The sequence below is a fragment of the Acartia tonsa genome, chromosome 11, assembly GCF_053477335.1.
Source record: "Acartia tonsa isolate MP-2025a chromosome 11, ASM5347733v1, whole genome shotgun sequence".
In the NCBI taxonomy this organism is placed as follows: Eukaryota; Metazoa; Arthropoda; class Copepoda; order Calanoida; family Acartiidae; genus Acartia; species Acartia tonsa.
This window is the reverse complement of record NC_137270.1, coordinates 47233471-47249554: the sequence shown is the minus strand read 5'-3', so window position 1 is coordinate 47249554 and position 16084 is coordinate 47233471. Positions and strand designations below refer to the sequence as shown.

Below are 16084 nucleotides of genomic sequence, written 5' to 3'. Positions count from 1 at the left end.
AGGAACCGGTTCTCATCCATACAAAAAAACATGTCTAGCATCGGCTCCTCAGGGCTAAAAAAAACTGGTTTTAATCTTATAATTGTACATTCTATATCCGCAGAAAGCCGTTTATAATACAAAGAAAGAAATAACTATTCTTTTACTTTAGATAATTGTTTTTTTATTTCTAGGAGTTGTGTCCCTGGCATCTAGGATGCAGGTAAGAGGATAAAATAGCGCAAACCCACCCCAGGACGTAAAAAATCGTTGCTACTTTATTTTATTAAACAAGCGTCTAAGACCCTAGAGGCCTCTATGAGTTTAATTCCAAAACCCAATTTTTTTTATTTTAAACTTTTAAAAAAATTTAAGATAGGGGTGATTTTTATCTAAGTGCGATTCCTTTTTGGAAGAGTGTTAAACCTCCCCCCCCCCAAAAAAAAAAAAAAAAAGTTTAGAACCTTCCTGGGACCTATGAGAAACTAAAGGAGAACCCAATCTGTTCAGCGTTTAGCAAGATCCTTTGGTACGAACAAACAGACAGACAAACATCCTGTTAATTTATTATAAGGATGTTTAATCTCATCTAGTTTTCATTTTTCTGTATTTCTAACTTTTGAGTGCAAATCTAAAATGTCGTCCTATTATGATTATAAAAGAAATATAAAAATGATTTACATTTTTCAAAGGAGAAAAAATGATGTATAGTAATATAGTATATTTGTATAGTAATCTATACAAATTAATTTCAACTACAACATGAATTTTTGCAGTTTCTCTTAGTTTAGGTTGGGTTAGGTAAAGGCTGAGAAATAACAGAAAACCCACCATTTTTAGGGGTTTTGGAGAATTTGCAATTTTTTAGAGGATTTTAAGATTTTCACAGGACTAGGAGTGAGACATTTTTGAACGGACTTTGATTGCTGATTCTACTCAATACCTTTTCTGGCAGCACCATGAAGCCATAGTTCTGATGCAATAAAATTTCGAAATTTATAAAAAAAATTTCGAAATTTACATTTTTCTGGGACACTGTAATGTACAGTTGGATTTTTTAAAACCGAAGCTTTTCTATAATTAGGGTCGGTCGGTCCGTCCGTCCGTCCGTCATGGATAGCTTTTTTCGTTAATTTAGACATGTTAGAATTGTCCTATCGATTTCAAATTTTGCATGGTGATTTCTTTAGTAGTTAGGTTCGATTAAGAAAGCGTAGCAACTCTATAATCCATACTAAAATGTCCGTACGTCCATTTTAAACATGTTGATTTTTTTTACTTTTTTAAATTGCTTTTTCCGTTAATTTAGGCATGTTAGAATTGTCCTATCGATTTCAAATTTTGCATGGTGATTCCTGTAATAGTTAGGTACGAGTTAGAAAGCGTAGCAACTCTATAATCATTACCCGAATGTCCGTACGTCCATTTTAAACATGTTGATTTTTTATACATTTTTAACAACAAATTTGTATGTTACCTAATTATCTGATTTGTCTGATTTTTGGTATACTGATTCCTGGAACAACAAAGTACAATATCATAAGCAAAGCAACTCTATAATCAAGTCCTAAAAATGTAAGTATGTCCATAAACATTATCCTGTATCAAGCAGTTTTTCAACAAATTGACTTACAATTTTGCTTTGACTCTTATACATTCGCATTCTGATTATTCAGTTCTGACATTATACAAGTGTTAATGTCCGTTTGTCCTACTGTTTCAGAGCTTCGCTTTTATGGATGTTGTCATCCTTGTTTTAAATAAGGCCACGCATAACAAAATCAAGTTTATATTTGTTATCACATGTTCACATGTGGAGACAATAAATCAATTTTAAAATCATACTAAGCACTATTCGTGCTAGCAAGTGGTGCAACTTCTCCCCTCCTCCCCAATAAAATAAGAATTAAAAACTCCCTTACAGCCAAGGATTGAATGACTGCACAGAAACCGATGTCATGTTTTTTTAAATTGTATTAGCTTTCACTGTTAAGTTTGAATTTGATATGACAATTCTAACGTGCCTTATATGTATATCAATTAAATTCTGACATTAATTGTAGAAAAGGATATTCTGATAGATTTTAAAACAAGATAAGAATGTGATAAAAATATTAGTTTGCAAAAAATGAATAGCCTAATTTAGGTTGGACACCTAATTGCTGGGCATTGCAATATAGGAAGATGATTAAAGTCCCTCAACAGATTATGACGTCAAATGATAGAATAGCCAATGAGAGGCCAGTACACACTGTAATCGACCAATGGTAAAATTTATGCTGGCCTTTCATTGGTTATTTTATCGTATGACGTCATAATCTGTTGAGGGACTTTAATCATCTTCCTATATAGTCTTATGTATTAAACAAGTTTTCTGGAGAGATGATAATTTCCTACCTTTACTTACTTTTTTACTTTAGTTGGGGGGTTTTCACTCATCTTTTCCATTTCTAATATTTTTCCCAGGGCAAAGGTCATAGAAAGCAGAGACAAGTTTATGTTAAACAAGACTGCTTTTATCCATAAATGCATAGATTTGAATTAATAAATCAAAATAAGATGTGTTGGGAGTGCTGAGGTATTAAAACAACTAAAATATTTTTGGATTATCAAAGATGACAGAAAAATAATATCAAAATTGAAATATGATAAAGATTCGGAGGGAAAGCATACAATGGGTTGTTTAATACACCAGTTCCCAAAGTTGTGTAATAACTTTTTCTTGATTTGCTTAACAACTAAAGTTTTAAAAATGTCAACAAGTAAATCTTAAATTTAAATCTACAGAGAGTATAATTTTGTGTATTATCATTGGGGATGTACATGAATTTATCAGCCTTTAGATCCCTGGCAAAGATTACTTAATTTGTTGTGAAGATACACTTGGTCTGTCAGGACATCAGTATTGCTCTATTACACTACCAGTTTTGGCCCTGTAAAGCCTCTTAGTGCACTTAAGGTAGGAGGAAGAAAGTTGATCCCTTCCCAATTTAAAAAAGAACAATTAAAAAATATATATTTTGGGGGGGAAAGGACATATAATATTGGAAGGATGGGGATTTCCTTTGGAACATCGGTTTGTGAGATTGCTATAGACAAAAAAAGCCTACTACTTTATAAAATAGAATGAGATATTTATTGAGACAATGGACTTAAAAAACAGGAAATATGCTGGTAAAAATAATTTATAGTCAAATTATTAGTTTAACCTGAAGATAGCCTATGAGATCATATTTTGGTACATCTCTGAACCAAATTTAGCTTAATTTGATGTATATGGTCAAATACTGTTTAGATAACCAACCCTTTTAACTTTTATGTTATACACCTGACAAAGCAGCAGTAGGAACCATATTTAACATCTTTACTTGTAACGTTAATTTGTTAGTTTCATATCTTAAAGTTAGATCAATTCCTTAAAGCAATTTCAATAAAATGTTTTTTTTACTCAATAGCAGTATTAGTTTTACATTTAATATCAAATCAAATCTTCAAATTTTACAAAAATAAGCAAGAAATTCTAAAAAAGTGAGTCAGGGATTGAGTGAGAAGAACAGACACCCGTAGAGAACGTGTGCACATGAATGAAGCTAGTGCATTTATTTTTTTTTGTTTAGTATAAACTTGTTACAAAGATATAATCCTAGTTTTAATTTTTTTTTCCTCTTAACCATTCTTAAGATTGCCCCTTTAGTAAAATATTGGTAGATCTGGCAGAACTTTTAATCTTTTTTTAAAGTTTTTAGTAAGTTTACTTTTGGCATTTACTTGCAGCATTAAACTTTTAAAAATTAAAAGGTGAGTAGGTAAATTAACAAAGCAAACTAGTTATGATGATCTATATCTACTAAGTTTCAAATTTTATGCTTATGATGTAAAAATATTCAAATAATCATTTCCTAACAACTTTTGTTTTAACAGTTTTTATAGATTAACCCTTAACGGTCAGGGGGGGGGGGGCCATTGAACGCCCCCCCATCCGGTTTTTTCTATCTCATTTTCTGTGTGTGAAAGATAAAGAGCCCAAACTGCTTGACTTTTTAAGTATGGGTATGACACATAACTGAGAGTTGGAATTTTTTGAATATCTCCATCCTGGCGGGCACAGGATGCCAGCAAACCTGGCAGGGTCATCCAGGTAAAGAGCAAAAATATTTTTTTGACTAAAACAAAGCATTTTATCATACCAAAATACTAAAAAATCCTCTAGTAGTACATCCTTATATAAAATACAGGTGTTCAAGTCACTTTCAGGTACCAGGTATGATCCTGCAGGTCCTGATCCTCCAGGTCTCTAGAAATCTTTAAAAGGCTCCTGTGGCCGTAATTTTTTACTTAGAGACTTCAAATTTTAAACTTAAGCTTTTCTTACATGTCTACATAATGTATTGAAATTTCATGAAGATCCGCAGCCATTTTCCTGCCGACCGCCGACTGCGGCGGCTGGCAGCTGCCAAGTACAGCTGCGGCCGCTGAAATTTATATTTGATATTTATAATGTAAAATGTACGTAAAAATAAACATTTTCTGGAAAAAAAAATTTCTTCTAGCTTCAAAAATAAGAAAGTTACAGCCGTTTGAAATTTTTAAGTAAAAAAAGACCTAAAAACAAAGGTTGTTAAATAAAAGGGTGAAGGAAGCGAAAATTGACCTAGACTTATAAAAGGTCGGAAATTCATTATCAATTAGGGGACTTGCCCCAAAAAAATTAGCCCTCTAGCTCTAGTAGGAACTGAGATAATAAGGGGGGGCGTTGAACACCCCCCCCCCCCCGACCGATTAAGGTGCGGCAAGGGGCCCGACTGTAAGGGGTTAAATATTCACTTGTAAAGGTTGCAAAATATGAAATTGTTCATTCTATTTTGTGTATAAAATTAAAAATGTAATCATTCTGAAATAAAACTAAAATACAGAATCCCTCTTTTTAGTTATAAATAATTATTTGTAGTCAACTAAAATCCTAATTCTTAGAACACATGTGTATTCAATTAAGTTTTCATTATAAAATTTTAAATTGTCTTTAGTGAGTTCTATAATTCACTTTCCAGAAAAAACATTGAGTATATAAAAAATGAGACTTTTTCTATGGATTATACTCTACTTAAATGTTAGTGCTAACATTGTCATAGGTAAAATGTTTTTAACAAAATATTTATAATAACAAGTAGAATGATGTCGGTCTGTCTAAAGCTTAAGATCTCAGTAACCAATAAACCTATTGAGGTCTTCTCTTTAGGGAATATATCTACTAGTCCTCTGGTGGTTTTAGCTATTTTTTGGGGGGTTGGGACAATCCCCCACCCCCCAAAAAAATATAACCCTTACAATTTTATTTTATTTTTATGTAAGCAAAAAGTAATTGCTGTACCTACTTGGGTCTACTTTTTAGGGAATATAACTACTGGTTCTACAGTGGCTTTAAACTATTTTCTTGGGGAGTAGGACAACCCCAACCACCCCAAGAAGAAATTACCCTTTTCCCCAAACAAAAAAACTTTTTTTGAAACTAGAATTAAATTTTTTTCATCCCTCTAGCTCTAATGCGAACTGAGATAATAGAGGGGGGCATTGAACACCCCTACCCCCTAACCGATTAAGGTGCAGCAAGGGGACTGACTGTTACTGGTTGATTTTTGCTTAGTTGAGGATACCCTTTAAAAGATAATGATTGTGTACTAAATGGCAGGTTTAACTGGATTCATAAGTATAAGCTCTCTCACACTTTACCAACTTACATAATTATTAGGTGATCCAAATGTGGATGAATATTTGGACTCTTTTGGTACAAACAACACTCAGGAATTGGATCAGAACTATCAGGTAAAAGTATTTTATAAGTAAAAAGATATAATTATTGTAATTAAAACTAGCGGATTCGCCCTTTAGAGGCCTCTAGGGGCACTTGAGAAATGGGGAGTTAAATCCCAAAACCTGTTTTTTTTTCATTTAAATTTTTAGGACATAAAATAGGACTAGAACTCTAAAATTTGGCATGGCAGTTGGTTTATTATGGTACAATATATACTGTAAAGAAATAGCAGCAAAACTGCCACTGTCAATTCCTCAATATTTCCTAACATAGGCCCCACACAAAAGTTCTCCAATCTTCTGTGAGGCATCGCAGAAAGATGAAATTTTCTTATCTTTCAGTTCTTTTAGGAGTTTCCTCCTCTAGCTTGGTTTTTGTCTACCCTATTTGGTCTACCCTAATATATAACAAATCAATGAAATAAATAGTTTTTTTTTGTATTTTATTCCTTTTTATTTCATCTTTGAATGTTATCACTGTTTTCAGTATTTTTTAAAAATTGTTTAAATCTCCTTTGAACTAAAAGCTTAATGGATCATATTTAGATGCAGCTAGATCAACTACAGGAAGAAATTGATGACATAAAGAAATTAATGCAGGTAAAAAATAGGAATTTTACTATGTCCTGAACATATGCATGTTTACAACTTTGTGCCAAATTCAAAATTGTCTTCTAAAAAGCTGCAAAATTTCATTTTTCAGAAAAATTTTATTTGGTATGGGGGTTTCTAAAACAAAAGCAATTGTCTTAATGATTTATCATAGGATAGCTAGGTAAGTATGAAAAGGGTAGCTAGGACCATGCAAGGATAGAGCCCAAGGTGGTAGAGTCTTCCACTTTACAGAGTCCAGCATAAAAACAATACAGCATTGAAATTAACAAATCATGAAAAATTTTTCTGAAAACTTACTTTACCACCATCTCCTAAAGTCCAACCTCTAAATATACTTGTGTTACTTATGTGCAGTCCTGAAGACATGAGCAATATATATGATTTCAAATAATTATATTTAATTAGATGGAGATAAACAAATTGGTTGAGAAAATGAACAGGAACGAAGAGGCCCACAAGGTACAGATGATACGTTTTTTTTACTACAGCATGACCCTCGAAAAAGTATTTTTAAGCATCTGCAGCCTATATTTCTCAATAAAATATTAAAAGATTCATATGTACTTGTTCTCTATAATGTTCTACATCAAAGGATATCAAAATATTTTTTTTACATCAATTAACAGCCGAGATTTTTAAAGCCAAAGTTTGGAAAAAGTGCTTGAGAAACTGGATATTGCTAAATATTTCTTAGTTTTTTATTAGTATATTACTTTTTATCAACCAGTTAAAAAACAAATAAGAAAGAAGAGCAAGTTTACTATTGATACATTTTTTATTGCATTAAAAAACGTTACTTTTACATATAAAAAACTACTTTTCAAATTTTACTGAATACATTTTTCTTATAACCATTTTCCCTCAAATCTTATAATATCTCCCACTTATTAATATGACCTTAAATAAACCATTCCCCAATTTAAGCTCATTACCGGAAGGATTATTGCCACCTTTACCAATAAATTCACGCCCACTCATCAAATTAATCTAAGACACATAAAAATCATTTAAATTGTTAAATGTTTAATAAAAGTTTGTAGCTGTAACTTTTTGGTTTTTTTAACTTATTTTGATAAAATAAAAAGTGTTTGATTTCTGTTTATGTTAACTTTCAATTTGCTACTATTTTTTATAGGATTTCTTTCTGTAAGGGTGTTTTTGCAATTTACACTAATTTAAAAATGCCTTTTAGAGCAAGTGAAAAAAGTGCTTTCAGCATGAAATAAATTTCTTGGAAACATCTTCATATAAGTTTTATAAAAAGTATTGAAATTATGAGGAAAACACGTCATTTCACTTTCTTGAAAAGTTACTTTTTCCTCAGCCACTTTTTCAAAACTTTGGCTCCAAAAATCTCAGCTGTTAATTGATGTAAAAAAAATATTTTTATATCTACTTATGTGGAAATCTACAGAGAACAAGGACATATACATTTTTTGATAATTCATTGAGAAATATGGGCTGCAGATGCTTAAAAATACTTTTTCGAGGGTCATGCTGTATATGTTTTAAAAATATATTTCTAAATAATTTTTTTGTCAGGTGGAGATGGTCAAGCTAATTACTAAAATGGAGAACAGTGATAAGGCCCACCAGGTAAAGATATTAACAAATAAATGAATATTTTTCATTCCAGGGGTATTATAAATATGCATAAATTAAAGAACGTCCAAGAGGTGGGGAGTAAAGAAGAAAAGACACATCAAAATAAAACAAAATTTGAATAGTGAAAAATAAACTTTAAATTCCTAACAAAATTGATGTGGGCTATTATTCTCATTTTTAGCTCTACAGTATGATTCTACAGTTGTATATGTATATGCCTTTCAAAAGTAGGTTAAAAACAGTTTAAGTAATGAAACAAAAAAATTGCAAAAAACAAAAATTAAATTTGTTTAAAAAGGAGTTGAGAAAGTCAAGAAAACTTAAAAGTGGAGGTGGAGAAAAAGTGTAAATAAAGAAAATGTATCAATCACTATATAAAAAGTTATTTTGTGTTTTTTTCCCCATTCTCATTAAAAAATGGACTAAAATGTTTGATTATCACCAAAGTTCAGTAATAAGATAAAACCTTGGACACGTTGTATGAAGGTATATTTATTGATTGTATTATTGCTTATATTACAATTCTTAAATAAAGCAAATGTAACAGGCTATCATTAATTTCATCATTTTTTTTTGTATTCAGGCTGAGAGGAAGAAAACAAATGGATTGATACAAGTAATTTTTTCTCATCTATAATAACAATATCTAATCAAACAAGGATGACAACATCCTGAAGTATAAGGCTGTTAAAAATAAAAGTAAGATTACAGCCTAGCAGATAAGACCTTAACTGCCAGACATATTACATACAGAAACCATATGTTCTTTAGAGCTCATTCTTTAGAATGTAGCCTCTAGATATCCAACAGACAACCAACCCTTTCACTGTGGATTATAATGTGTTGCGCCTGTTTAAGGGCCAATGTATTCCTCCTATTAGTGTCATGTGCCAGATTTAGCAGCAGTAGGTATCAGAATAGGTAGGTGACCAGACTCAAATTAGATATCTTCTTTGACAGCAAGCAAGCATGCAATAATTCATGCTTATCCTGTTGGTAAGCACACTAATCCTTATAATAAAGTAACAAGATAATTGTGTGTCTGTGTGTTTGTATGTTTGTACCAAAGGATCTCGCTAACCGCTGAACCGATCGGGTTCTCCTTAACAGGGTAGCTTCTCATAGGTGCCGGGAAGGTTTATTACTATTTTCTTGGGGGGTGGGACACCCCTAACCCCCCCAAAAAATGAAAATCCCCCCCCCCAAAATTTTTTTTACTTTTTCTTTTAAAATCTAAAATAAGAAATTTAATTATTAAATTCGACTCTCTCCTCAAGTGCCCCTAGAGGCCTCTAGGGGCATAGCTGCTAGTAACAAATAAACAAATATAAACTTTTACAGAACTTGATCAAAGGTGTTGGAAAAAGTGTTCAGGAAGTTATTGATCAAAGCATTCCAGGTATTTTGTAACACTACCTTTGCTTTGATTTATATATATGAGGTAGAATTTCTTTCTAATTTTACTTAAAAATTTCAACAACCACTCTTCAACATCTCAACTTCAATTCAATATTACATACTAGTTTAATATATATCTTTTTTGTTATGTGGGGTTTCTTAATGTATGCAATTAAATTATGCTTAACAATTATAAAAGTTTTTGAACATATAGACATACTGGTCATGTTTTTGAAATATTATTATATTAAGATTTGCTGAAAGCATCTAAGAATGGAAGAATTGAGGAAGTAAAAGAATTACTTGATCTTGGAGTCAACATTAATGGGAAAGATGAAAAAGGTTTTTATTTCTTGTAATTAAAAGGCACAATTCAGTAACAAATAACAATAATCTGCATTCCAATTTAATATGAAAATTATTATACACAAACTTTTTAATTAGCTTATGTATCTGTTATTGATATAATAAGCCAAATTTCCTGTTTTAAAGTGAAAAATTAACAAATAAAATATCAATATCTATTTATCTATCTATCTAAATTTATTCATCTATCTAAATCATCATCATAGCCTTTTATCTTTCCTTTGTACAGCAACCCACTATGGTTCTCCAATCTCCTTTGCATTGCTTGACAATTGTCATTGCTGATAGAACTTTCTACCTGCATATCCATCTACTTAAGGAGCCTTGCAAGAAAAACACTGCTGAAAGACTGCCACGAGTAGATCCAACACCCAAAATTTGAAGGGTTCCTTTAATGACCATACTTTTGTAATGAAAAATAAACACTGTATATTAAATCTATTTATATTTAGGGTATACAAGTTTGATATATGCATCAGAGCAAGGCTACCTGGATGTGGTCAGAGCTCTTGTGGATAGTGGAGCAGATATTCAGGCTAAGGTTAAGTGGGGTAAGTTAGTTTAGATATTTTTATGTTATATTTGTAATTCAATCTTTTAAACTTAAAATATTATTGTTGTTCCTATCTTTCTATCTTTATTTGTATCCATACCTATTCATACTTCTTCTCTATATCTTATGCTTATATATGCTTATTATGTTTTATGATATCATTGTCAATTGTCACTGTATATTAAACTTAATCTATAAATATCTAGGGAAGACAAGTCTGATATTGGCATCATATTATGGCCACCTTGATGTGTTCAGATTTCTTGTGGATAGTGGAGCAGATATCCATGCTAAGGATAATCAGGGTAAGTTAGTTTAGATATTTTTATTAAATATGGTCATAATTTGTCATATAATCTTTTAAGCATAAAATATTATTGTTGTTATTATAAATCTAATTTAGCTAAAACTATCTTTCTATCCTAATTTGTATGTAAACTTATTAATACATTAGAGTATCTTTATTTTAAAAGTTTCTTCTGTCTTATAATTATAGGTCAACCTATTTTGTATATGTATAACTGAATACTAAATAATTTTTTATAATATCATTATCAATACCTATATATCTGTTTATCTATCTATCTATCTATTCTTGTAATTAAAAATAAACATTGTTATATTTGTTATTTAATCTTTTAAACTTGATATCATTCTCAAATATCTATTGATCTGTTTATATATCTATCAAATTATTCTTGTAATTAGGAATAAACACTGTATACTAGACCTAATCTATTTATATTTAGGGTATACAAGTCTGATGTTTGCCTCAATACATGGTTATCTTGATATGGTCAGAGCTCTTGTGGATAGAGGAGCAGATATCCATGCTAAGAATAATGATGGTAAGTTAGTTTAGATATTTTTATTTCATATTTGTAATTCTATCTTTTAAACTTAAAATATTATTGTTGTTGTTTTCTATTGCCTTAGGTAAAACTATCTTTTTATCCTAATTTGTAGGCATACCTATCAATAGATTGGAATATATATATTTTGAAAACTTCTTCTGTTTATCCTATTCTCATTAGGTCAATCTATCTGATATAGTCATACCTTAAAGGGAGTGTGAACGTAAAAATTTCTCATCTGATTATCAAATCTTAACATTTACTAAGCACATTTCACTACACTGATCAACCAAAAACGTCCTATTAACAAAAATATCCAGGAATAATGCCTTGATTTTATGGTATTTTGGGAGGGAAAAAGGAAAAAACAGGGAAAATCTGAACATTTTTATTTCTTATAATGTTTGTAGGGATATTTAACGTGTCATATATAGTTGAAACAATTTACTTACTGTTAAGGATTTATTTTATGCTATAAAATTGCCAATTAGTTTTTTTATAATGTAGTAATTAGGTAATAAAGACCTATTTTAAATTCATATTATTGACAAAAAAATACCTTACTGTCTACAAAGGGTTGAATCTCATAGGTTATTTAAAATAATAATATCCTTTTTTATTGTGTTGGACAATAAATAACCCACTTTGGAGAATTAGTTTACACTTTTATCAGACTGTTCATAAAGAAATATTGCGTCTTTATTTTTTACAAATTTGTAATTAAAGGTGGGCGAGAGATGGGCCATCTAAAGTTAATTGGATAATAATAAAAAACCTGTTTCTGGCTTTGTTATTGTATTTGGTTTTCAATTAAAAAATATTGCTTATTTTATCAATTTTTAAGTAACTATACATTGTTTTAAAGCAAGGATTATGTTAAAAGTCAGCTTAACCATTAGGAAAAATCTAGAACTATGTGAAAAAGTTTAATTTTAGCTATAATGGGAGAATAAAGCAATTTAATGCACATTTATATAATACGGAAAATTTCTTCCTTTCCCTGTACCTTATAAAAATCGTCGGAAATAGCCGTTTTTAAGCAAACAAAAGCGCGTTTTGCTCAATCTGTGAGATATTATGAAGGAGATGATGTTAAGATTTGATATTAAGATGAGAAAAATTTACGTTCACAGTCCCTTTAATACTAAATGATTTATGATATTATAAAAAATCTATAAATCTGTCTATGTATCTAACAATCTATTCTTATAATTAAAAATAAACACTGTATACTAAACCTAATCTTATAGTATAATATCTAGGGAAGACAAGTCTTATGTTTTCAACGAGCTGGCCCCTCCTTGATGTGGTCAGATTTCTTGTGGATAGAGGAGCAAACATCAATGCTAAGGATAAGTTGGGTAAGTTAGTTTATATTTCTTATGTACTTGAAAGTTGGATATTTATTTCATTATTAAAGAAAAATATATTATTTTTTATTTTAAATGGCAAAAGTTTAACCCTTACAGATCGGGGGGGGGGGTCATATTGACCCCCCCCTCTAGTTTTTTCAATGTCATTTTTTTCGTAGGTAAGATGGAGAGCTGTGACTTCATGACTTTTTAAGTTTAGTAATTATGCGTTGGCAAGAGTTGATTTTATTAGGATATCTGGTCTGTGTCGGTCGTGGTGTCCGGTCAAAGTCGGTTGGGTAGCACCAAAATTTGAAAAAAATTCTAAATAAATCTTAATTTCTACATTATGACTTTTGTGTATAAGGTAGAAACTTAAATTTTTTTTGGTGAATACTGAGATATCAATGACCTTATGAGAAAAGTGGTGTTATGACCGTTTGACCGCACCCTGGCCGACTTTATGACCGATTTTTGTCCGGCTTTTACCACAGACATATATCATGAATATCGTGGCTTCTATTACAGCTAGAGACCTATAATTTTTTTTGGTAAATTCTTGAGCAACAATAAACAGATAAAAATATTAATTGGCGCCGCCAACCGCCGTTTTACCGCCGTAACCGCCGAAAATGGCGGTTTCCGTTATTTGCCGTTTTTCGGCGATGATCAGAAAAAGTAATTTTTTTGTTATGAAAAATAAAAGTTCGTCCTAAAATTTGGTCATCCTAGCTGCAAAATTGGCCGCTCTACAGCTGTTTTAAAATTTAGCGGCTGGCCGCTAAAAAGCGGCTAAGGAGCGGCCTGACCGCTATGATTAGAAAAAGTAATTTTCTCTAAAAATACACATGAACCACCAGAAAAAAATTTTACGTCTTTATCTGTAACAGAAGCCAAGATAGAGGGGGGGGTCAATATGACCCCCCCCCCGATCTATTAAGGTGGGAATAGGGGCCCGATCTGTAAGGGTTAAATAACCAATCTTTTTCTAATGCTAGCCCAGTAATAATGGCATCCTCAGCCTTGAAAGTTCTCTTCACACATTCTCTTGGGAAATCAATAATTAAAGTAATGTTAATATAAGGTGAGACTGCCCTGGATTATGCAATTAGAAGAGAACATACTCAAGTAGAAGAATATCTAAAACAAAAAGGTAAGTTATTTAATTTAGTTTATTGGGATCAATAAAGCAAAATGTATTTATATGTATAGTCTCCAATAAGTTTAATAGAAAAGCCGTAATTAAGTGTTAAGGGAAGAGCTGTATAATTTTTATAAGAAGAAAAAGGGTGGAATTTTTTTTATTAAATAAAAAATTGCAAAGTCTAATGGAATGAACTTTATCTATTTTCTCATTTTGTTTAGATTTCATATAACACCCACTCTTAAAAAAGTATTCTAACAAAATTCAAGTAATAGAAGCTGATATCAACAATACAATATATTTTAGGAGCAAAGAAAGGGAGTGAGATCTCATGATTCCTCTATGATACCTAAAACAGGTCAGCTTCAAATCTAAACAAAGATAACAAGTAACATAGACATAAAGGGATTATAAAATGATAAGTTTATTCAGACAGATGGTTGTACAAAATTTAGACAAAGTAAGTTGAAGGGTAAAGTTTAATGTTGTAAATTATATAACTATTAACTACCTTTCTATAGGAATTACTATACATTGTGATAACATCTATCTACAGTCTGTAAGTTTTTTTTATATATTCCATCATGTATCATATCTCTGTCAAAAATGCTTTCAAAACAGACCATTTTTGTCCTAAGAGACTTAAACAGTTGCTTTATCTGCCTTTTAATTTATCAATTTAACTAGGTATTTCTATACATGGTGATAATATCTATCTATCTTTTTATCTTTCTACCTCCCTTTTAATATATCAGTTTATCAATGTATTTCTATACATTTTGAGAACATTTACCTATCTATCTTTCTATCTAACTTTTAATACATCAATTTATCTAGGTATTTGTATACGAAGTGAGAAAAGCCATCTAGCTATTTATTTGCTGGCTGAACAACCTTAGGGACTTTTATTGTAATTTGATTTGTTGTTTCATTAAGTTTAGTGTCCAAACGTTTCAACAAATAATTTTAATCTATGATTCACCATTGGAGATTTACTTCAATTTAATAGACATTGTCTTATCCCTTTAAATCGCTGATTATTCCCTCATTTATGATGCCTTTCTTATTCTAGATCTGATTGAGACCACTGCTTTACTGCTTAATGGACATTATGATGAGAACAAAGAAAATACAATTTTATTTTTAACCTGATTCTCATAAATTTCCTAAACACAACATTTTTGAATTTCAACATTTGAATTTAAAAGAATTAAATTGCTATTAAATTTTGCTTAAATGAAATAATTTTGCTTGTTAAATAATTACATATTTTTTCTTATTTTAAAATAATTTAGCTTTTTAAATTTTTTATATGATTTTGCTTTTAAACTTTTTACATGATTTTGCTTCAATAACATGATTTTGCTTTTAAACTTTAAATATAATTTTGTTTTAATAAAATGATTTTGCTTTTGAACTTTAAACATGATTTTGCTTCAATAAAATTATTTTGCTTTTAAAGTTTTAAAATGATTTTGCTTTAATAAAATTATTTTGATTTAAACTTTTAAATGATTTTGCTTCAATAAAATGATTTTGCTTTAATAAAAAGATTTTTGCTTTTAAACTTTTAACACAAGATTTTGCTTCAATAAAATTATTTGCTTTTAAACCTTGTAACATATTTTTGCTTCAATAAAACGATTTTGCTTAAAACATTAAATTTAAATCATAATATCAAAGCTATTCTTTAATTTACTTTGTGTGTTTGTTTGTCTGATAAGTTTTCTATATGATAATCAATCTTATTTTCTTTATCCTATGAAAGGAATTAATTACAAAAACTAAAAGTTAATGAAAATATAAATTTCAACTTTGATACATTATCAATATCCTATAATAAAAAGTTTTTTTTTGTCTAAAGCTAAGATCTTGGATAATATTAATATTCTCTTGAACTTCTCCACTTTTACTAGAGGTAAGGGGCGAAGAAACTAGTATAATATAAATTGAAGAAGGAGTGGATAGATAATTTATATATTATGTCTTCATTATTTGATGAAAGAAGTTATGGAGGTTTTAGTATGACAGGTACCCAATAATAAGTGTATGTCCTTCCATTTCTAACAATGGTAAAATATTTTAGCAAACGAGGTTTTGTGAATGTATCAGCCCTTTTATTTTGAGTTTATCTTTCCTGTTTTCCATCAAAGCCACAAAACTTATTTACATTATTGTCCCTGATAAAATATGTAAAGCTAAATGAAACAACAATTAAATTATTTTAATAGTAGACAACTATAAAAATAATAAATCTTCTCCTTAAAAGCAAATGTCCTACACCACCACTGAAGATAAAACACAGGGAAAAGGAAGCTGGCTTATTTTCACAAAAATAGAAGACTAATTTAGTAATGTCTAATTGTTTATCATTTATTGTTATACAAAATTGTATGTTTGATTTATTTGT

The 16084-nt window shown here is 30.1% G+C and overlaps 1 protein-coding gene across 1 annotated transcript; it reads left to right on the top strand.

The window, feature by feature from the left end:
- Window positions 1-4973: 4973 nt before the first annotated feature.
- On the top strand, window positions 4974-15489 carry LOC145332787 (uncharacterized). Its single transcript, XM_080177844.1, has 15 exons — window positions 4974-5108; window positions 5726-5799; window positions 6334-6387; window positions 6808-6861; window positions 7945-7998; window positions 8591-8623; window positions 9349-9406; window positions 9658-9747; window positions 10224-10322; window positions 10531-10629; window positions 11074-11172; window positions 12441-12539; window positions 13615-13683; window positions 13981-14032; window positions 14747-15489. The coding sequence occupies exons 1-14, from the start codon at window positions 5051-5053 to the stop codon at window positions 14007-14009; spliced, it is 969 nt and encodes a 322-aa protein (XP_080033970.1). The 5' UTR covers window positions 4974-5050; the 3' UTR covers window positions 14010-14032; window positions 14747-15489.
- Window positions 15490-16084: the final 595 nt, after the last annotated feature.

Excerpts from the sequence above, each read along its gene's own strand:
- LOC145332787 (XM_080177844.1), top strand. The coding sequence starts at position 5,051 with ATGAGACTTTTTCTATGGATTATACTCTACTTAAATGTTAGTGCTAAC. Across the intron at positions 6,388-6,807 it reads ACATAAAGAAATTAATGCAG|ATGGAGATAAACAAATTGGT; the intron begins GTAAAAAATAGG and ends ATATTTAATTAG. Across the intron at positions 7,999-8,590 it reads ACAGTGATAAGGCCCACCAG|GCTGAGAGGAAGAAAACAAA; the intron begins GTAAAGATATTA and ends TTTTGTATTCAG.